Source organism: Akebia trifoliata, chromosome 3 (genome assembly GCF_017979445.1).
Source record: "Akebia trifoliata isolate Shusen 1 chromosome 3, ASM1797944v1, whole genome shotgun sequence".
Lineage (NCBI taxonomy): Eukaryota > Viridiplantae > Streptophyta > Magnoliopsida > Ranunculales > Lardizabalaceae > Akebia > Akebia trifoliata.
In genome coordinates this window covers 54,509,721-54,531,698 of record NC_141377.1, presented here as the reverse complement: position 1 = coordinate 54,531,698, position 21,978 = coordinate 54,509,721, and the positions used below count along the sequence as shown (strand labels likewise).

The following is a 21,978-nucleotide window of genomic DNA, read 5'->3' as shown; positions in this document are numbered from 1 at the left end:
TCTTTTCATTTTGGGGATATATTTGTTTGTACTTGAGTGTGATACAAATATGTATGTTTTCCCAGATCATTGCACAACTTCTTTCTGAACGATTAATTCCATTTGTTGCACTTGATGTGAGGAGGTAAGTTTGTCTTCTGACTTGCTTTACAACTCGACAATTCTTTCAAGGATAAATTTGGAATTTGGGTCTTTTGAAATCCTTGCAGGATAGAAGTTAAATCAATGGATAGATTAATTAGAGTTATTTTAATATATTATATGTTTGCATCCTTCTCAATAATCAAAATAGACGTATGATTAGATTTTATTGATTGTCGTGCTTAATTTGTTATTACTTTATGATACATTTTATTACTTAATACTAAAAGTTTGATTATAATATGTGCCACATATGAATACCCACATTATTGATTTATTGTAAGATGAACTGCACAAAAATGAAATGCCATTGGGTGTGTCACTTTGTCCACGTGATCAAATTGATTAGGATTTCTTCAAGAGCACTTACACAGCTCAATCAATGTAGAAACTACTAAAGGACTTGAATGGTTCAAATGAAGTAACATCAACCATAGTCTGGTTATTGATCATTATAATAAGTAAATTGTACAATTCTATTGTGTGGTCAATTTTTCACTGATTGAATTTGAACAGGATTTTCTCAAGAACATATACTGAATACACAACATTGATGTTATTGTTATAAACAACAATTATACACTTCATTATTACCTAATTAAGATCTGTTTGATCCTGCGCCCATTATCAATAACAAGCTATTAAATTTCAATGTCTATGTTGATCATCTTGGAAATGGAAATATTTCCCAACCAATGTAGAAATTAATACAATTTTAAGGAAATGATGGAAATGTTATGAAAGAATGATGCTGAAGTGACCTCAGGCTGGAACCTCACATCGCACTTCGTTATGAAATGATAGAAAATGTAGGGAATGATAAAACATACATGAAAGCACACTTATAAGTCATCAAACTAAATAAACAGTTATATAAATTATAGAAATGAAAATTGGTAACATTTTGCTACATTGGCATGAGTACCTAAGAGTTTGACATCTCAAACAACTATATGCTTCTCGGAAATGAGATAATAATATCCCATAACTACAAATACTTTAACATGTACCACTTTTTAAAATGAACAAACTATTATGTACTACATCATCACATTATATAATCTATAAAAAAAAATAAGTCTTTTCTTGTCGATCGCTTCCAGTCTTAAGTAGATAAAAGTCCATCTGGTCGCTTAGTATATCACAATTTTATAATTTGGTTCCTCAGATGGCTCATCAAACACGAAGGAATTTGACATTTTTGTTGTTGTTGTAATAATTCGAAGTACATTGGCACTTATCCTGTAGCACTTTCTGTTTTATATTTCAGTGACAGAGTGGCAATTGGTCGTGCACTTGACCTTCCTGTATATTTTGGAGATGCAGGGAGTCGAGAGGTAAAGAAAAAAAAATGTACTTAAAACTTAAATATCTTTTCATCGAGATGCTTTTGCTGACAAGTTTCTTGTATACCTCATCCTTAGATCCTTCATAAAGTCGGTGCTGAAAGAGCTTGTGCTGCTGCAATAACTTTGGATACTCCAGGTGCAAATTATAGAACTGTTTGGGCTCTGAACAAGTATTTTCCCAATGTGAAGACATTTGTTCGTGCTCACGATGTTGATCATGGTCTCAATTTGGAGAAGGCGGGTGCAACAGCGGTATTTACTCTTATACACTTCAACCAAAAGACTGGAAATAATTAGTTCTAGGAGCACAGTTTTCTCGCTTCATTCTTCTATAATTTCATCATCATTGAAGCCTTATCCCCAAATTTTGGGGTTGGTTTTATTCACCTAGAATTTGGATCTGCAAAAATGAATACTTATTAGAAATGGTTAATATAAATTAATTTTACCTTCTCTTTGATAAATGTGATTTCTAATTGGTCTGTTTGAAAAACTTCAGGTTGTCCCAGAGACCTTGGAACCAAGTCTACAGTTAGCAGCAGCTGTTCTTGCACAGGTAAGCAAAATTATGGTCACTTTATCAATGCTTTTTATTTTGCTTCCACAGTTTTATGAAAGTGATAGAGAGGCTGGTTTTGGCCTACACTTATATAATTATTGTAGGAGAAAATGGCTAATGTCTAGGATTATTGATTCACAATTCATTAAGCGTAATCTCTTTTAGCTTTATTGGTTTGGCTATCTTAACTTTATAACTGAACAGTATCCATGCATCAGTTTATAGAAGGATAAATGAACTTGAGTGTCTTTCTTTCTTGTTTACGTGATGCCAAAACATGGGCCTTACTAGTGAAAGTGCGTAAGAGTTTCTGCTGCCTTTCATTCTTGGTTCACAGTAAAACTTCCCAGCATGAGGTTCGTATCTGAAAAGATGAATTTTTTTGATTAGTGGGTAAGCATGGTTACTGTCCTATAAACGTCCCACGCTGTATCGACTCACAAAATTTGGCAAAATTTTCAGAAAATTCGACAAAAAAAAAAAAAAAGAACTCCACATAAGAGACCAGCTGATCAAATCGGTGAATCCACGAACTAATCGAGGGAGGTTGAAGTTGATGTGGTTTTAGGGAGAAACCCAAAGTCATTTGTATAATTGCCCAAAATTTTCCCAGATTTATCCAAATTAAACCGAACTGATCCCCGACTGAATAACTGCTGAATCCAAACTTGGTTACTATGTTTGCATGGTTATGGAGATTTACATGCTTACAAGGTGAAAAAGAATGTGACCCACGCAAAATAAATTTGTGAATTGGTAATAATCTCAAACTTTTGGTTTTTATTCTGCCATCCCAGATAATGAAGGTGTTGTTATCCAACTCCTTAACTTGATACTTATACAGCAGCCTACCCATGACGTTGGGCAAGCATTGTTTTTCTTTCTTTCATGTTCATAGCTTTACTTGTTTCCCTTTCAGGCCAAGCTACCCACATCAGAAATCGCAGCAACAATCAATGAGTTCAGAAGTCGCCACCTATCTGAGCTTACTGAGGTATTCAGTAGTAAAATCGGGCAGTTTGTTTCCGTTAATATTTTTAATTAGAGAGTTTATAATTCCACAACAACTTTTATTATAATACATCAATGAGTTTCCAACAGATGAACCATTTTTTTCATTTTTCATCATCGCACTCCATTCTTTCTCAGTCAGGATAACTTCTAGAGAGTTGCTATTGCCACACCAATTTTTACTAATGCCTCACCAACTGTGTGCAATTCTTTGGTAATTTATATAGGAATTGGTATGACATTAGTAAAAGTTGGTGTGGCAATAGTAGCTCTCTTACTTTTATTATAACGCACCAATGAGTTTCAAATGAATGAACCATAATTATTTTTCCTCATCGCACCCCATTCTTTATCTTTCTCAGTCAGGATTTCACCTCAACTAGAACCAGATAGATGGGGGGATAGCAGAGGGAGAGGGGGGAGTTAAGAGGGAAAGACTTAATTGGTGCCTTATAATAAAAAGTTGGTATGGAATTATAAGCTCTCCTTATTTATTGGTCATATTTTCTCGTCTTTAGTAAGAAACAATGAACCAAATGCCTGCCTACCTGAGTTAAAGAGATTGATAATGGATGCTGAGTTGATACATGTTGACACAGATTCTATTGGCTCATCGGAATTGTTTATTCTGTGCAGCTTTGTGAAGCTACTGGAAGCTCTCTTGGTTATGGATTTTCGCGGGTGATGTCTAAGCCCAAGATCCCAACCTCAGATTCTTCAGATGAGAATGAAATCACTGAAGGAACACTGGCAATATGAACCAAAAATCGAAAACATGTTATGAATGCAGAATAGATTGAGAAAAAGAGAACAGAATTTGTATATCGGGTTATTTTTCCTTTTGTTACAAGTTGTATAGCAATATTTTTGGGGGAAAAAAACTGCAAAATCCATGCCTGCGTGGATTCTGGCCTTTTTTTTTTATAATAATAATAATAATAATTGATTAATTTTGATCCGACTTTTCCTAGAATTTGTTAGTTTCTATTCCATTTTTCTTATTTTTACCATCAGCAACCATTTTTACCAAACAAGTTGTCGTGCAGAAGAAAAGCATGGAAGACAGCTCGCATCTTACATACTTTGTCAGAAACATATTCAACAACCACAAAACCAGTAGAATTTTTTTTCAACTTTTGAAGCATTGATCATCATAGTATTTAACAAAACCTTATCCCAAAAATTTGGATCTCCCACTCTTCTTGTTCCTACATTTTCAGGGATTTGGCCATATTGCTTATTGAAATTGATTTCAAATTTCTGAATAGTATTTCGTTGGACTGGTCATGTTTGTTGTGTTAAGCATAAAAAATCACTTTAGCACCCAAAAAAAAATGCTTTTCAAAAAGTGCAACAAAAGTGGTCTATTTAGTTTGGATATTAGTCGATTTCTGCTTTTTCTTTAGGAGATTAACTTTTTATAATTGAAACCAAACATAAATCGGATTGTGGGGTTGGGGTTATCAGCAAGAATCGGATTCTAGAATGACATATAAAAACTTTCAATTTCATGTAACATTGGAATATTGGTTGCACCTTCGTGCAAATGGCTTTTAGATTATTAAACTAAATTAAAATTATGAAAATTTTGATCATTATTATAATATCTAAAAAATATTTTGGAAGGTATCTTGTCATCAAATTTAGAGGCATAATCATCCAAAAAACTATAATTTTTTTCCTAAACGCTGAAACTTGATCTCAATGGCTTTTCTTTCTTCGGTCCATTTTCAAGCCCTCATTATGAACCTATTGTTCAAGCCAACCAAAAGTGCAAAAATATTACAAAAAGCTTTACTATAGAAAATTTGCAGCACAGGATTAGCACTTTCAAAAGATAAAATAACATCGTAGACATTGTTACAATGTGCCAAGATTTTTCCTTCATCATATTTTTCTGCCTTCAATGACACTCACCCACTTATTTTGTTTATTTTTAATTGTGATATAATAAGTAAAAATTAGGGTGCAAATAGCAACCCTTATTAAACAAAAACAGCTTTTAAGCTTTAATATTAGAGAATTGTTAGGGGCCGCGCGAACGCGTACCCCAGCTGGCACAAATTATGACGTAGACTCCACCACTTGGGTAGATCTTAGGCGAGCACCCCTCCTGAGTGCAATGGAGGTTGCTAACCTAGGCCATGGACCTTTTTGATCATCCATTGACCCCGTCCAGGTAAGTATGTTTCAACGTAACCCATTCACCTCTTTATATACTTTATCATCAACTCTACTATTATCATTTGTGTCCGATGTGGGACTAAACACTTTTGGGTTCTTTCCAAACCTATCTTTATATACGTCCAAGACCAAACTAACAAGAACTTAGCAATACACGGACATTCATGTCTTTCTACCTATATATATATATATATAGGGAAATGTTCAGCACCCTAAGTTTTACCACACACTTTAACAAACGTTTTTTGTCCTACATGGGTTAGAAGTTTTGGAATGAGCTGATTTTTGGTGAGGATGATCTCTATGATTAGAAGATCATCCTCCCCAAAAATCAGCCCATTCCGAAATGTTTAGCCCCATGTTTACACGTTGAAAAATCGTGGACCGTCCATTTTTTGTAAATCAATTTTGATGGGGTTAGAAGTTTTGGAATGAGCTGATTTTTGGTGAGGATGATCTCCTCACCATAGAGATCATCCTCACCAAAAATCAGCTCATTCCGAAACTTCTAACCCATGTAAGACAAAACGCGTTTGTTAAAGTGTGTGGTAAAACTAAGGGTGGCGAACGGGACCCATATATATATATATATATATATGGTAAAACTTGTTGAGATGACTCAACTCAATTTGATTTCAAGATGACTTGTTCCTGCAACGTATTTTGGACCTATGTTACCTCGTTCTCTGTTCAAATTGAACCTGGTTAGGTTAGGGTTGATAGAGATAATTCATTTCTTGGATCACTAGTCTTGTTCACCTGGTTCTCTGTTCAAATTGAACCTGATTAGGTTAGGGTTGATAGAAATAATTCATTTCTTGGATCACTAGTCTTGTTCCTTGCATGTATAATTCAAGTCATGAATGCAATTATAATGTTAGAAAATGTAGCAATTGAGATTCAAGAAACAAATAATGTTAGAAGATATCTGTAAGTTAAAAAAAAAAAAAAACTACAGACATATAATTTAACCAATGAGTCTTCGGCGTAGTAGCTAAAGCCTCCCTCAAAAAGGGAGAGGTCTTGGGTACCACCTCGTTGGCCACTCACATGGGATTTATTTCGGTTTACTTGGTATGTGTGGTTTATTTGCATGTACCCGATGGATTTATGCGAGATATGATGTTCTAAGAGGCTAGATGCCTCAACCCTGCTAGTCAAGCTGGACACCCTCACTATGAAAAGAAAAATCAAGAAATACAACTCACGGATAGGATTATAATGTCAAAAAAAGGGAGAGGACTTTGTACAAACCACCTTGTTGACCACTCATAGGATTTATCTCAGCTTACTTGAAATGTGTGATTTGTTTGCATGTATCCGAGTATCTCTATTAAAGTCTTCACCCTTAATGGTCGGGGGGACACCTCTCCGTCATAAAATAAAATCAAAAAATATATTGTATATTTAATAGTTAACCCATCGAACTCTAATCATAAAATTCAGCAAATCAGAATGGTTGGATCCGTAATTAGTTCATTGAATTCCCCGAATACAGTACAAACCATATTGCAAACTAATTCGGTCTGATAAGCACTAATTTGATAACATAGGTTTAAACTAACTTGTCGAGTCAACTCCCCAACTCAATCAAGAGTCAAGACACCTCCTAGTTTATGCAATAACATTTCTTCTAAAAAAATAAATATTAATTATTTACATTGTTCTTAGAGACCGACTAGCCTTAATAAGTTGGTAAGAATTTCACCTCACTAAGTGTCCTATTTTAAGATATATCTCAAATGTTAGATTTTATGTTTACACAGTTAGGATCATGTTTTTTTTTTTTTTTTTGTCATCAAAATCCCAACTCATATAAAAATAGTAATTACGTGGTCAAAGCCTTGGTCTCCTCCCACCGATTGGGAGCTTATGGTTTCATGTTCTATTTCACTCTTCAATGGGGGTTCTTTTCACCCTTCCCTCACGGTATTATTTCGATATCAATCACCCATGAGTATTTAGCCTTGGAAGGTGGTCCTTGTTGATTCATACAAGATTCCACGTGCCCCATGCTACTCGGAGCAGAGCGTAAGCTCGTAATGCTTTCTATATAAGAAAATGAGAAGAGCTCATACATAACCCTAACCACGATTTCTTCCCAACTTCTTTCTTCTTTCTTCTTTCTTCTTTCTTCTTTCTTCTTTCTTTTCTAATGTACACCCAACTCGTCTAATGATCTATTTAAGCTAATAATAAAAATTACATATTGCCCAAGTTTGACCATATCTTTACTCTTATAATACATTTTAGTTTTCCTAAATTACCTACATAATATAATTAATCTTATTAATTATTATAATACACTAATAAAATTGCAACTGCACGTCTCCTACAATGAGTACAATTGCATGGGAAAGACTATTAAAATTTGGTTTTCCTAAAATGATCTCATAATACATTAATCTTAATAACTAGTAGGGTCTATTTCGTCAAAATCAAGAAAATTACAAATCCACTATCTCTAGAGTTAAGCATCATTCATTCATACATTCATTCTTATTATTGTTATTTGCATTTATAAGGGTTTCATGATATAAGAAGTAATACTTATAGAATATGCGGAGCACATCCATTTTAAACATCATTTGAAAAATATTTGATCTTGCCATGTCAATAGTTCAGCACCGACATGGCCTTAGCTATGTCAATAAGGTCCTATCTACATGGATAAAGTCATGGCATCACTAGATTATTGACATGGCAAGAACTTTGTCAACATTGGTCCTTCAACACAAATAAAATGGGGAAAAAATGATTTTTTTGTGTGGACAGATACTTGTTGACATGGTTTTGTCTATGTCGATATGGAAAAATCCACTCTTTTTCAACAAAAATAAATCAAATGGTAAAAAACCTACCTCCATTGGTGTAATCTTCCATAATCTTAATATTGGAAGTCTTAAAGATGACGAAACAATCGAAAAAATGAACTATGAATTGCTCATTTTGTCTCCTATACACGACCAACGAATGAAAAAGGGGTGAAATAAGATTTCGATAGAAATCAACCTCCATTGTTGTAATACATCAAAATATGAATTTTAAAGCCTTTTGAAATTCTAGAATCAATAGAAATGGGGGAATATAGAGGACTTCACTTCATCTTCATGTATGGCACGAAGAGAAGTTAGGGTTTTGAGTTTGAAAATGTTAGTTGTAATGATAAGTGCAACTACTAAAACTCGTGGGACTCAAATATCATTTCTTCAAAGGGGTGCACTTACGTCAAAAAGTATGTGCAAATAGAGAGCCCCAATTTTAAACTATAAAAAAACCTTGATAATACATGTGCATTTGCACATGCCACCTATTAGCATACATAAATAGACTAGAGTTCACCCATGCCTATGGCACGGGCATCCTCTCTCGGTTTAAAAAGGTAAGAGCGAAAAAAATAAAGTTAGAGGGGTATTATTATAAAATTTGATAATATAACATGATGGAAAGAGTATTATTAAAAAAAATTGAGATTTTATGGATAAAAAATGAAAAATAATAAAGTGGATGAAAGGGTAAAAGAAAAAATATAATAAAAATAGAGGAGGAGCATCCTCTTTCGGGTTAAGGGGTAAAAGTGAACAAAAATAAAATTGACGGGTATTATTAAAAAAAAATTGAGATTAAATAGGTAAAAGATTAAAAAAAAAAAAAAAAAACAATAAAATAGATGAAAGTGATAAAAAAAAAAAAAGGAAATGTAGTAAAATTAAAAGAGGTGAAGAATAATAATAATAAAAAAAAAAGTAGATCCCACTAACTATAGATTGATGGAAGGTTTGTCTTAGTTGGATTTGTCTCCCACAATACTTTAGTTGATTGGACATTTGTTTCACACAACTATTCTAACTCAATTGTGTTTTATTTTATAAATACTAAAATCAATTTTTTTTAACATTATAGTTATATACTTGTGACATGTATAAGGATTATACATGCACAAGTTTCTTCCCTCTAATTACAATAGTGATGTTTTTACCACCCTAGTGGTGGAGCAATAGCTCAAAACTAGGTGTGTTCTCTAAGTTCATGAGATCAAAGTCTTCCCATTCGCGCGAACCCCTTCCAACATGATACCGCATAGGATTGCAACTCGGCTAGGTTAGGGATCAACCTGAACCCAACCCATACTTGACAGACACCAATTTGTACCTCTACCCAACCAGACCTCGAACATGATATGCCCAACTCAAGTGAGGTTGGTTGAATTGTTCGAATTAGTCGGGTTAATTCATTTTATATTAATACTAGATAATTTAATAATAATAAGTGACTATAGCAAGATAAGTAGTATGTAAAATAACTTAAAATTTACATATATAAAATTATAAACAAATTTAAATAATGACAAGATAATCATCAACTCAAGTAACTATCTTTATTTACATTAAGTAGTAATTTAAAAAAAAAAAAAAAGTTGTAATACAATCATTCCAAGGCAATATGGAAGTTCATAAACAACAGCATTAATAACAAAGCAATTGTTTAAATAATGAAAATAGTCACACAATAGGTTGAGATATAGATCGTGAACACGAAAGAAATCAAGATATAATTTAAAAAAAAAAAAAATTATAATCATATTAAGTTCGGATTCGGGCCAATCAGATTGTCAAATACCTTATGCCAGAATCCAGCCCAATTTAAGTCGGACATATATGTTTTTTTTGGGCCGAACCCAAGTTAACTAGGCCCATACCTGACTCAAGGTCGGGTTCAACCCAGCAGATTCGGGTTTGGCCCGCCCAAGTTACAACCCAAATACCACACATGGCCCGATTGAAAACCAGGGGTTTAATAACGTATTAAAATGGGATAACCGAGAAGCCTTTCTCACTCTCACAGCCTCTCTTTATTTCCGTGGGTTTGTCTGTGTTTTTATCTTCATTTTACTTCGTCTTGAATTTCTCTCTTTTTTTTTTCTTCCACACTGAAAGTGTTCTGAGAACTTCAAATTTTCGATTCTGGTTTTAAGAGATGGAGGGTTTCAGTCTCAGAACCAGTTGTGTCGATAGATTCCTTCTCCCAAGAAGAATAAGTAGAACAACTAACACTTCTTTATCTCCTAATAATCTCAATTTTCGGGTTTTTGCTTCTAAAGATGATTCTAAACTCGACCATTGGGATCAAATGGAGCTCAAGTTTGGCCAAATGATTGGAGAAGATCCCAAACTAACCCTAGCGAAGGTAAAACCTTCTAACAATCTCATTTATTATTTTATCTTTGTTTGTTTGTTTCATAAATTGTGGTTTTTTTTTTTTTGTTTTTTTTGGTTTTTGTATCAGATAATTGGTCGAAAATCAAACCCAGATTTATTATCCTATCTTGAAATTGATGATGATGTTGGAATAATTAACTACTAACGCTTATATTTAATTTGTAATTTAATATTTTTTTTCCTTGTTTCATCAGGTTTGGATGTTTTATTGCTTTTTGTTTCACATAATGGGTTGAAAATCGAACTCAGATTTATCCTATTTAGAAATTGAGAAAAATTTTAGAAGAAAAAGTTGGATTAGACGATAATGGAGTAATTAACTAGTTAACACTTTCACTTATGTTTTAATTTTATCTGTTTCTGTTTCACCATGTACGTGTTTTTTTTTTTAAATTGTTTTTTGGTATCAGATAATGGGTCGAAAATCAATCACAGATTTATCCTAACTAGAAGCAGAGAAATCCTTTAGGAAGAAAAAAGTGGATTAGGTGATGATGCAGGTGCCAGCTAGCTTAGTTGGTGTATAATCTATGGGTGATGATACCATAGGCCTGGGGTCAAATTCCGCCAGTACTGAGTTACTGATCTCATTGAAAAAGACTTAACGATTGGGAAAAAAAGATGAAGATGATGGAATATTTAAGTACTAACAATCTCATTTATATTTATTTTTTAATTTATATCTTTATTTCTTTGTTTCGTAAAATGTGGACTTTTTTTATCGTTTTTATACCTGATGGCTGATAATGGGTTGAAAATCAAACCCAGATTTTGTTTTGGTAGGAAAATCCTTTTAAAAAGAGAAGAGGTGGATTAGATGATGCCAGAATGCTTAACCTACTAACACTCATTTTTTTTTTTTGCTTTTTTGTTATTTTGTTATCGTTCTTTATTTGTTTTATAAAGTGTGGATGTTTTTGATTGGTTTCTATATCAGATAATGGGTCGAAAATCAAATCCAGACGTATCCTATCTAGAAATTGAGAAATCTTTTATAAAGAAAAAAGGTAAATTAGATGATGATGATGATGGTGGAATAGTGAACGTTCCGTTTGAGGAAGAAGACGGGCGGCCCTCATCCAATTCCTTGAATTTGATACGTCCTGTTCCTACAAAGAAAGGAATCAAGTTCAAACTTGACAACAAGCCGATTCCATTGGAGAAGAAATCGAGTGCATCCATTAAAAGGGTGGCTGATAGTCCTACCAAAGGCAGCAATGCTCCTAAAGTTATATTGCGAAAGCCTTCGACCTTTCAAGAAGATCCTATTGAGGCAGAGAAGCTGAAAATCAAACCAAATTTGATGTTGAAAATGAGGAGGGAAGAATCTAAGGAGAATTTTAGCGATATCACCTTGTTGAAAAAGCCCGAAACAGTAAGGCTCGTGGTTGATCCCAATCAAGACAAGATAACTTCGGGTGATTCTATTGATTCCGGTTCTGGTTCGGTATTGTCTGCTGGATTGGAGACAAGCTATGAAGCAAAACCCACCGATGATTTGGGCAGTTCAGCTGGGAATGATTTTGATGGGCCTCCAGAGTCTAGTAGTGAGTCATTTTCGAAAGTATCTGAACAAGAAGATGTAAGCAAAATAGGTAATGATTGGATTGCCTAATTAACAATTTTCTGTACTCTCGTTGTAGAAGTTAATATTGCACTTGATTTTTTCAAGGATTACAGCCACTTGAGCAAAGTGAATTTGGGTTTAGTGCAAAGGAATCTGACAAAATTCAATCTTTGGGTACAAATTCAGCCGTCTCTACCAGCAATTTTTCTACGCAGGCTGCACTACAAGGGAAACCGAAGATGTAAGTGAAGCTGACTTCTTTTGTACTTCATTTTGTATTTCTAAGTTTCTATGTTAGTTGTTTATGAGCTTGTCTGCATTATAGGTTAGACCCATCTACAAAAGAAAGATCTCCTGTTAAAGTGGAGACGGTCCGTGTGAGTAACAATAGCGATAACGATCATGCTGAAATTGAGCATTTTATGGCTGCACCTCTACAGGTGTGTAACCCTCACTTGTTTGATTCTTTTATGTGTTCCAACTCATAGGCTAAATATATTGTTAGTAAGCCATTCCCATATATGATATTTAGGTTTATCACATAATATAGTGAATTTAACTTGAATTGGTACATCTGATTGGCACTCTGGTAGGAACGGGAAGAGGCTGATTGGATAAGGGCAGAAAATTTGCTTAAGACAGGAGGAAGGGAAGAAGTGGAGTTGATCAGTTGCAGCGCCAGAGGTTTTGTTGTACGTATACTTCAAGTGATTTTGCTCATGGTTTAAGCTATGTGTCGATCCTCCCTCCCAATCCAACTCAAGATCGGCACCTAGCAAGCTCAAACACTTGGGTAACTCAAGGATCAGCTTGTACTTGGCCTTGACTAGGTCTGGCTTAGTTTAAATCGGGCTTGATTCAGATGTACATTGTCTTTGAACTCGTTAATAATATTGGGACAGGTCTGTACTCGGCTCGAGTCACCCTAATTCTGCCTAAACTGAAACTTGACTTGGCCTTTGTGATCACTTGGGATTGGTAGCAAATGAGTTTGGATCACAATCTCTTAAACCATGACTGTGGCTATTTGTTTTTGTTTTGCTCCATCTCCTGCAATTAATGATTTTGTTTCTTCTATTGTATGGTACTTATAAGAGTTTTCTTTTTTATACCTTTCTAGGCATCTTTTGGCTCTTTGATTGGTTTCTTACCATACCGAAACCTCGGTGCCAAGTGGAAATTCTTAGCTTTTGAATCGTGGTTGAGAAAGAAAGGCTTAGATCCTTCCAAGTACAAGCAAAATATAAGCATTACTGGAGGTTATGAAGCTCAGAACAAAAGTCTTTCTCCAGATATGAATCTAAATCCAACAATGGATCAGAAAATTGAGGGGAAACTGTCACCAGACATGACACTGGAAGATCTTCTTGAGATATATGACCAAGAAAAGCTAAAATTCTTGTCATCCTTTGTTGGTCAGGTTTGAAGATCTTGATATGATGTCAAAGTCTTGGTAGTTTTGATTTGGAATCTTAGCCACACTCTAATCTTTCCATTTTGCAGAGAATCAAAGTGAATTTGGTATTAGCTGATAGAAACACTAGAAAGCTGATGTTCTCTGGGAGGCCGAAAGAAAAAGAAGAGACAGTCGAGAAAAAGAGAAGTCTAATGGTAAGTGGCTCTATTCTCCTTTACTATATCTTTGATGCACATTGTAGGTGTCCTAATTTAGAGCTTGAAAACAATTGTTAGTTATAAGTCAGCTGTTTCCTCGTTTTTGAAGGTGGAGTTGCCTCGCTAAACTAAATTGAATGTAAGAGGGACAAAACAAGTATTTTAAGGTTCTTAAGGATAGTTTGGAAAATTAGTGGAACTTGAATGTATTGGGGCTTTTTATTTATTTATTTTTGCTTAATATAATTTTTCGCATTTGTAAAATGGGTACTTATGATCTTTTTAGGGCAACCCAAAGGTGAGGATTGACCCATGGTTTCATACTTTTCTGTAAATATCCCCTTTTTGGATAATTTTCATCTTTGTAAAACAAAGTCTTGAAGATTCATCTCTGATAGTGTCTACAAATAGGGGTGCAATTGACGTGGGTTGTGGGGTGGGGGAGCTTTAAGGGTCAGTGTGCCCCGCCCAAACCCAACCTAGCCCGAGGATGGCCTTGAGAGGCTACAACCTAAGCCCAACCCAAGGTGCTTAGCACTCAGTCCAAGCTCAATTTGAGTTGTGTCGGTGCTGGTTGGGTTGGGAAAGATAGCAAGAAAAGCGATAGATAGAAAAGAGGGAAAGAAGAAGGGAGGAGAGAGATTGTTTACAGTTTGATTGTGTAGTGTGCAATGTACTAACACATTTGTGTAACAATCCCAACCCTCTATTGGTAAAACAAAGATCGGGCTGGAGTCGAGTTGATTAGGAGGTTGTGACCTTAGTCCAAGCACATCCCTAATTTTTGACAATGCTCAACTTTGTATGCCTAAACCCAACTATAACTCTGAAACTGTCTGCCCAAACTCAACACGAAATTGGGTTGAGCTTGGTCCCATATTTGCTAGTCAGGTCAGCCCAAATTCAACCCAAGATCTGGTTGTGCCTGCCCAAGTTGCACCCCTATTTACTAGTCAGTTGTGATGTCCCTAGAGCTCGAAGGTCCATCCATGCTTTTAGCACCCCACCCTTTAGCTGCATTTTTGTGGAATGTCCACCACTTGTTTCCTTCGGGTTTTTGTTGTATGCATTCTTGCTACCAATAGTCGTTCAGGGTTTAGAAGTCAAGGGTGGAAGCTAATATGGGGGTTGTGCGTGTTGCGGGACTAAACCTTACACGTTAAGGCACAAAATAATGAAGGCCATGCCCCATTGACTTCCATGCCCCCAAAGCACACTTCTATTTCGAAAGGATTTGCAACCTGTCAAGCCCTAGAGAAGTTCTCTGCTTTGCATTAAATCAAACCACATGTTCCACCTCTTGTATGGGCTCTGTCCATGCCATCGAAATGCATTATTGCCATCACTTCTTGCATTTTATCATTTGATCTCCATTTTTATATCCAATTTTACTCCATCTGCACTAATTTCCTCATTTTTGGATGGATTTTCTTGTTGCACAAGTTGCACTAACCATGGCAACTATTTTATGTGGTTATAAATTGGGTAAATTTGTATTACCCCCCTGTGAAATAAGCGAAATTAGGGTCACCCCCCACGAAATGCAAGATGAGGTCTGCCCCCTTGGACTTTCATTGACCCAATCAAGTTGTTATCTAAAACATTTCTCCATTAACGGAGACTGTTAAAAGTCCAAAATACCCTCAAATATTTGAAATGACATAAATACCCTTACTTGAGGGTTAGATCGATCGATTATGTCATTCATCTTCTTCACTTTTTTCACTATTGAAACGAAAGGACGATGTAACCCTAACTCCTTTGAAGTTTTTCTCTTCGATATCAACCATGAATGGGTCTATTCTAAGCATGTTTTCATCGTTTTCAACTCGAAAGTAACCCAATGCTTCAAATCTTCACATGCAAAACACTTTTTGAACAAAACAAATTCTGGTTAAATTAAGAAGAAATATAAATTAGTAAAAAAAAAAAAAAAACAAACAAACTTCTTTAAATATATTTGTTAGTGTTACCCGTCCTCGCACGCATAACAAAAAGGCTATTTCTTTCATTTTTTCAAACAAAATGAAGCTAATGAGCTCAAAAATGTCAAAATAACCACCTGAGCTTTCTCACCTCCGCCCCAAATGAAAACATGATTTGTTAATAGTAAACCCTCTTCTTAAATTGTGGAGCTTCCAAACAAAGAGGGCAAACCTTTTCTTGGTATCGAACTCACCGAACCAATGGATTAAGTATGGTTAGATGATGGAAAACCCTAGTTCATCTTTCTTCTCCCTCCTCTTAAAGAAGATGGACTTAGGGTTTTGGATTCAATCCAACAGTCTACAAATGTTCAATCCAATGGTAGAGATAATTCCTTTAAAAAAAAGAAGTGTAGTGAATGTCATTTTCGTAAAATAACAACTACAAGGGTGTTTTGTGGGTGGGTGGGTGGGGGGGGGGGGGGTTAACTCATGTTTTGCCTATTTCGCAAGGGGGTCTTACTAAAATACCCTTATAAATTTGACTTGCTTAATCGTCAATTTTCGTGGAAACATCATCCTTATTTTTGCAAGTGATGAATGGATCCAAGAGAATATATACACATAGAGTCATGATTTAATAACTCCCCTTCTGACAAACTCTCCCCACGTGATTGTGCACAGAACCGTAGTTTTATCTTTGGGATACACAACCACACACCTCCATAAATATGTGCAGTTGTGTATCCCAAGGAAAAAATATGGTTCGATGCACAACCACGTGGGGAGAGATTGGGGGGAAGTTTGTCAGAGGGGGGAGTCAATTTATCATCATTCATACACATATGGTTGGTGCACATGATTAATTTAAATATTTGTAACTAAATTGGAGCTAAATTGTTTCTAGATATTTTTAGTATGGACTCCTCAGTATCTTCAAGGTCTGCCCCCAAGGAATATCCCAAACAAAAGAAGGAGAACTCGAACTCTACTTGAAGTTGCAAGTTTAACAAGACTTCTTTTGCTAAAGCTTTGGAATTATCCTTATAATAATAATAAAAAAATCAAAGAAATGTTGGCATGTTTTATATAATACATTTAATTTTTTTAACGATTGAACTACATATTTCCCTTCTAATTCCTGGTTCTAATTGTTGATGTGATTTACGTATACAGGCTTTTAGCTTTTACGAGGTTCCTAATTGTTGATGCTACAAATTATGGGCTTTGAATTGTTGATGCAGGCTAAGCTTAGTGTTGGGGATGTAGTTAAATGTTGCATCAAGAAAATCACTTACTTTGGCATATTTGTTGAGGTATATTAAATGTTTTTCTGCTTATATTTCTCATGAAACTGGTTTATTATTGTAATGTATAACCCAGATAAGTTCATGAAGGTTGAAGGAGTGCCTGCTTTGATTCACCAGTCGGAAGTATCATGGGATGCTACCTTGGATCCCTCGTCATCTTTTAGAATCGGCCAGGTATTTGATATTTATGCTCTGATCTATGTTTTGAAATTGCCTATTTTAGTTTTAGATATTTAAGTTTGGTGGAATGCATGAGAGACATCGTTTTGGCAAATCTAGGAAGCGTAAAAGCTAGAGTTTTGTTTCTATCATGGGAAGTTTGCTCTACTAATTATTTATCGGGTATGTTAGAAATACCTCTCCCTGTTAAATTGGTGATATTAGGTTTACCTCCCTTGACCATAAGTCACCGTTGCATTTTCTTGATGATTTAAGGGTGAAAGTTTAATTGTTTTCAAAATTCTCTTCAAATACTTAAATTACTAAATCAAAATTTAACTGTTAAGAAAAAGTAACATGCACAAGGGGATTAATCTAATACCACCAATTTAACAAGCCGGTGTTTCTAAAATACCCTTATTTGGGTGTTGCATTGTTCATACTGGTTTTGTTTCATAATCAATCATTCTTGCATGGTTTCTGTTACCTTTATTCCCAAGCTCACTATCCTCTATTCCAAAACTCTTCTGAAGGGAATCTACTTTTTCAGAGAAATAGATATTTTGTCATTTAGTGCTTGTGAAAAAGTAAATTGGGAGCTAAATGACAAAAAGTTCTTTCATAGAGTGAAAACTTCTTGTGAATATTCAATTTTCTTTCTGAATCCTTAAAACAATTGTTGTGGTTTCAGATTATTGAGGCAAAAGTTCACCAATTGGATTTTGGACTCGAGCGCATCACATTGTCATTGAAGGAAATAACGGTAAACATTATCCGAATCCTCTTTTTCCTTTTGATTTGGTCCTTTTATAAACTATGATAGTTGTTAAAGATTATACTTGTTCCTCTTTTTTATTTTCATGGCAGCCAGATCCGCTGATTGAGGCCTTAGAGTCTGTGGTTGGCGACCGTAATTCTTTGGATGGGAGTCTTGAAGTGGTGCAAACAGATGTAGAGGTTCTTGATTCCACACCTTTAATATGACCTTGTTTTATTTCCTTTGATATTGTTGATGTGATTTAGTTGTTTTTAAGAGTTTCTTTCTCTTTTGCCTTCTTCCCCCCTCCTTTTTCTTCACCATCAAGAATGCGGGGATGGCAATCATCTTGAAACTATGTGGTTTAGGGTTTCATCTTAATTTCCCTTACATGACTGATAACTTTTCTTGATGTGCTTTGTCATTTCAAGAATGTGGTCATATTTGTTGCATTAGTTGCAATCTTAACTTCTTCAATTTTCTATATTTTTTATAGAAAAAAAATAGTCTGATTATTATATCAGTCTAAATATCATTTGGTTTTAACAAAGAAGCAATTTCTGCTTGGGGAAACTCAAGTGGAGGTGAAGCTGAATTGGAATAATTGGTTTAACAATTAAGATTGGGTGTTCTATCTCCATGAAGGTATCCTTGTTAAATATATACATAAATATCCGCAATAAATTATATTTGAACCTTCTAATTATTTGAATGCTTCATGTACATGATGTTAGCACTGCTGACTGACAGTGTTTAAAATATAAATTGGGCAGTGGGCTGATGTGGAATCGCTTATTAAGGAACTGCAGCAGATTGAAGGTGTCCAATCTGTTTCGAAAGGCCGATTTTTCTTGAGCCCTGGTTTAGCTCCCACTTTCCAGGTATATGCAACTTTACAACAATACTTGAAAAAACTTGGACTTGAGGGGGATTCTATGGGGGATCAAGTCCAAGCTGACTCAAAACTCATCAAGTCTTTTAAAAAAAATCATTTTCTATTCCACCTTTTTGAGTTCCCCAAATACTTAGAAAAATTTTATAGTATCATTTTTTCCTACTACTTGATAGACTTTTCTTGGGATGTACATAAGAATGGTCTAAAGTAATGTTTTTAAAGGTGCATCTCAAGGTGAGGCTCCTTAAACACACTCTGAGGTACAAGTAAGAAATGTAAATCCATTTGAGAAATACACCTCAGACCAAGAAGCACTCAAAAAGCACATGCACAATGTGAGGTGTGACTATGCATGTACGCCTTTTGCTCAAGTTGTATGCCCCACGTTGGTTTTGTTATTATTATTATGTTCTTTTCCTGTTATTCAAATGATATATCAACTGTATTTATTATTTTCTTCCTCTCTTTTTTTTTTTTTTCCCTTTGTGTCTTCTATTTCTTTGTTGCTACAAAAAGCATATGCCTCAATGTGAAGTGTGGCTAAGGCGTGTACGCCTTTTCCCATGTCATATGCCTCACATTAAATTGTCTCCATCTTTCTTCTGCTTAATCTTTGTTTTTCTCTTCTATTTATTTGTTGCTACTTGTATGCAACATGATTGGAACATTTAGAAATAAATTTGAATATAAATGGTAACGCATGAGAAAAAAATTGTTGAATTTATTTGATTTATAAACAAATTATGTTGCATACAAGCAATATTGAAAAAAATAATATTTATCTATATTTTTCAATGAGTCGTGCTGGAGTGCCTTCAAGCTGGAACCTCATATCGCACTTCTTGACGTGAAAGTGGATAGGAACCATAGTTGCTTTTTCACTCGTATCGCGATGAAAAGCATCTATGGTTCCATGCATTTGCACGTTAAGAAGTGCGATATGAGGTTCCAGCTTGAGGTCACTTCAGCATTATTCTTTTTCAATTATATAAAATAGTTTTGTATTGTAGAAACTTTCAATTATCCAAATATAAAATATTCCTTTCTTCTTGAAGTATAAAATAGAAATAGTTAATATATATTTTTATGGAGGAGATTAAACTTGGAATTTAATTTTATCTGGATTTGAAATTTGAAATTTGGAAATATGTAATGGATACCTTAATTTTTTTTTCAAAGTTAATTATTTATATGAGTTATATTATTCATTTAAAAATTCTGCCACGAGATGTTGGCCAATGTAAAAAAAAGAAGCACTCTTGCCGTATCATCCCCGCCCCTAACCACCAAAAAAGAGAATGGAAAAAGGATGTTTGTAAGATTTTGTTGAGCTTGTTGGTTTCCCTACATTTTACTTTGTAGCTTTTAAGATCATGCCAAGCTTTTCTATATCTAATTTCAAGTTTTTCTTTCGTGCAGGTTTATATGGCATCCATGTTTGAAAACCAGTACAAGTTACTTGCTCGATCTGGAAACAAAGTACAAGAGGTATGAAATTCAGAGTGCTTTACCAAACCTACCAGATAATTGAAACATCCGGTTCTATCGCCATTAAACCAAGAAACATCAGATTGTAGCTGCAGGTGCTTATATTTGGTTTAGACTGATCACAACCCTCCCACAAACATTGCCTTGACCCTTAAACTAAAGACTAATGATAAAGCGATGCGGCAAAACATACGCGGCTGACATGGCAAGGGTACAGAACCATTGATCTTTTTCCTTGTGCATCTCAAAGAAAAAGATCTATGGTTCTGTGCTCTTGCTAATCAAATGGGCGGCTACCCCCCTGAACTGGTAGTAAGGCTCGGGTGGAATCTATGAAATGCACCTACCCTTCAAGACTGTATGACTCTAGATGTGATAGGAAGGGTGGGCCTTGTGCTTCAGACGGACACTTTTAAGTAACACGGCACCATTTAGAAAATAGACTACTGAGAGATTGTGGTGTGTCTTGTGCAGGTGATAGTGCTAGCTTCTTTGGATAAGGAAAAGATGAAAGCTGCAATTCTGACATGCACAAATAGGGTGGAATGAACAGTTTCATTCTTTGTTGTAAATTCTCTTTACCCATCGGTCGATCCCACATTAGATAACAAGGAAAGAAAATTTCTATTACCCAGCTTTTTGTGTGGTGTTCATGGTTATTATTTTTTCTTGTTTTCGCTACATTTTTGTTTTTTTTGTTTTTTGTTTTTTATAGTTTCTTGTTACATGTGGTGTATAGGATTCTAATGAGAAACTGATCCAATACGAATCCAATTTGTTAAACTTGTAGGATCAATTTTGGATTAATCATCTCTGTTATGATAATATGTTTGAAGTATATGAATGTTGTGTATTCATATTTTATATCTTACGAGAAGGTGGGCACATGTATCAAAGGGCTCATTTGTAATTTAAAATATTGATGAAGGGATTTTGAAGATTACATGGTAAAAAAAGAGGATATTTTGTAATTTTAAAAATTAGGCAATTACACAGGGATGGGTTGCAATTTTTTTTTTTTTTTCCTTTTACCATAATCATCCTGATTATATTAAATTTAAAAGTAAAAGTGGGGGCATCTATGCCCACTCAAACTTGGTGTCGTATTACTTCTACTCTAACTTCTCCCATTATATTAGTAAAGATTTAGATATGTGAATTGGGTTGGATATGGAGTTCAGGGCCTATTCAAAAATTAGTCGCGATAATATGACATCTCCTCTGACACATGCCCTCATCATAAAATTGTTGATAATTTACCTCGGGATACATAAGAAAAAGATTTGTGCTATGTGTATCCCGATGAAAATGATCTACGATTCTGTGATGGGGGTGTGTGTTAGAGAGCCAAAGAGGTGGGGGAGGGGAGGCAGCATTAGAAAATCATTAAACTTTGAAAATATTAATTTTTCAGATTGGATCCGGAACAATACATATCATACCAGGTAGAGTCTGGACAATGACAGATCCAAGACTAGATCGGCTTTGGTCTAATTAATTTATGGAGTCGTGCTACAGTGACCTTAGTTTGGAAGCTTCAATGGTTCCCATGCACCTTCACGTCAAGTAGTGCAATATGAGGTTCCAGCCTAAGGTCACAGAGGGTATTTACTGCGATTCTCACAAGTATGACGTGGGATGTGCAAATAGATGTGTTTCCTCGTGATACGAGTAAAAGTCATCTATGGTTATTTATGCATCTCCACGTCATATTTGTGAGAAATCACACAAGTAAATCCTGTGTCACCCCAACAAGATTCTTATTCTAAGGAAAATGCTGGAATGATACAGGGTATTTAC

General features: G+C 35.0%; 2 protein-coding genes and 1 non-coding gene across 7 annotated transcripts in view; 2 read left to right on the top strand and 1 right to left on the bottom strand.

Annotated features, from left to right (window-relative positions):
* KEA2 (K+ efflux antiporter 2) overlaps positions 1-4,010 on the top strand; it is a 44,111-nt gene extending 40,101 nt beyond the window's left edge. The window contains exons 16-22 of one of the 2 annotated variants that reach the window (XR_015176945.1): positions 66-124; positions 1,412-1,478; positions 1,566-1,742; positions 1,990-2,046; positions 2,969-3,043; positions 3,423-3,526; positions 3,697-4,010. Coding sequence is in view for 1 of the 2 variants with exons in the window: in XM_086436884.1 (XP_086293010.1) it covers positions 66-124; positions 1,412-1,478; positions 1,566-1,742; positions 1,990-2,046; positions 2,969-3,043; positions 3,697-3,819 (558 nt within the window). In the remaining variant the exon portion in view is untranslated. The remainder of the gene's footprint in view (positions 1-65; positions 125-1,411; positions 1,479-1,565; positions 1,743-1,989; positions 2,047-2,968; positions 3,044-3,422; positions 3,527-3,696) is intronic. The other variant, XM_086436884.1, reaches the window with a different exon arrangement.
* A 1,076-nt stretch (positions 4,011-5,086) lies between these two features.
* On the bottom strand, positions 5,087-5,247 carry LOC147408042 (U1 spliceosomal RNA). The gene has a single exon (XR_015177149.1). It is a non-coding gene; the product is annotated as a U1 spliceosomal RNA (small nuclear RNA).
* A 4,823-nt stretch (positions 5,248-10,070) lies between these two features.
* On the top strand, positions 10,071-21,035 carry LOC147408041 (Nucleic acid-binding, OB-fold-like protein). 4 transcript variants are annotated; one of them, XM_086436882.1, is made up of 14 exons: positions 10,072-10,431; positions 11,401-12,045; positions 12,144-12,271; positions 12,356-12,470; positions 12,624-12,722; positions 13,151-13,450; positions 13,534-13,641; positions 16,814-16,885; positions 16,967-17,053; positions 17,730-17,801; positions 17,906-17,995; positions 18,569-18,676; positions 20,110-20,178; positions 20,653-21,035. In XM_086436882.1, exons 1-14 carry the CDS (start codon positions 10,222-10,224, stop codon positions 20,725-20,727), a joined length of 2,178 nt encoding a protein of 725 aa, XP_086293008.1. In that variant the 5' UTR covers positions 10,072-10,221; the 3' UTR covers positions 20,728-21,035. The 4 variants fall into 4 exon arrangements, 3 of the variants coding, with proteins under 3 accessions (XP_086293008.1, XP_086293009.1, XP_086293007.1); XM_086436883.1 differs by having other exon boundaries at positions 11,401-12,058; positions 12,217-12,271; XM_086436881.1 differs by having other exon boundaries at positions 11,401-12,058; positions 12,136-12,271.
* The last annotated feature ends 943 nt before the right edge of the window (positions 21,036-21,978 follow it).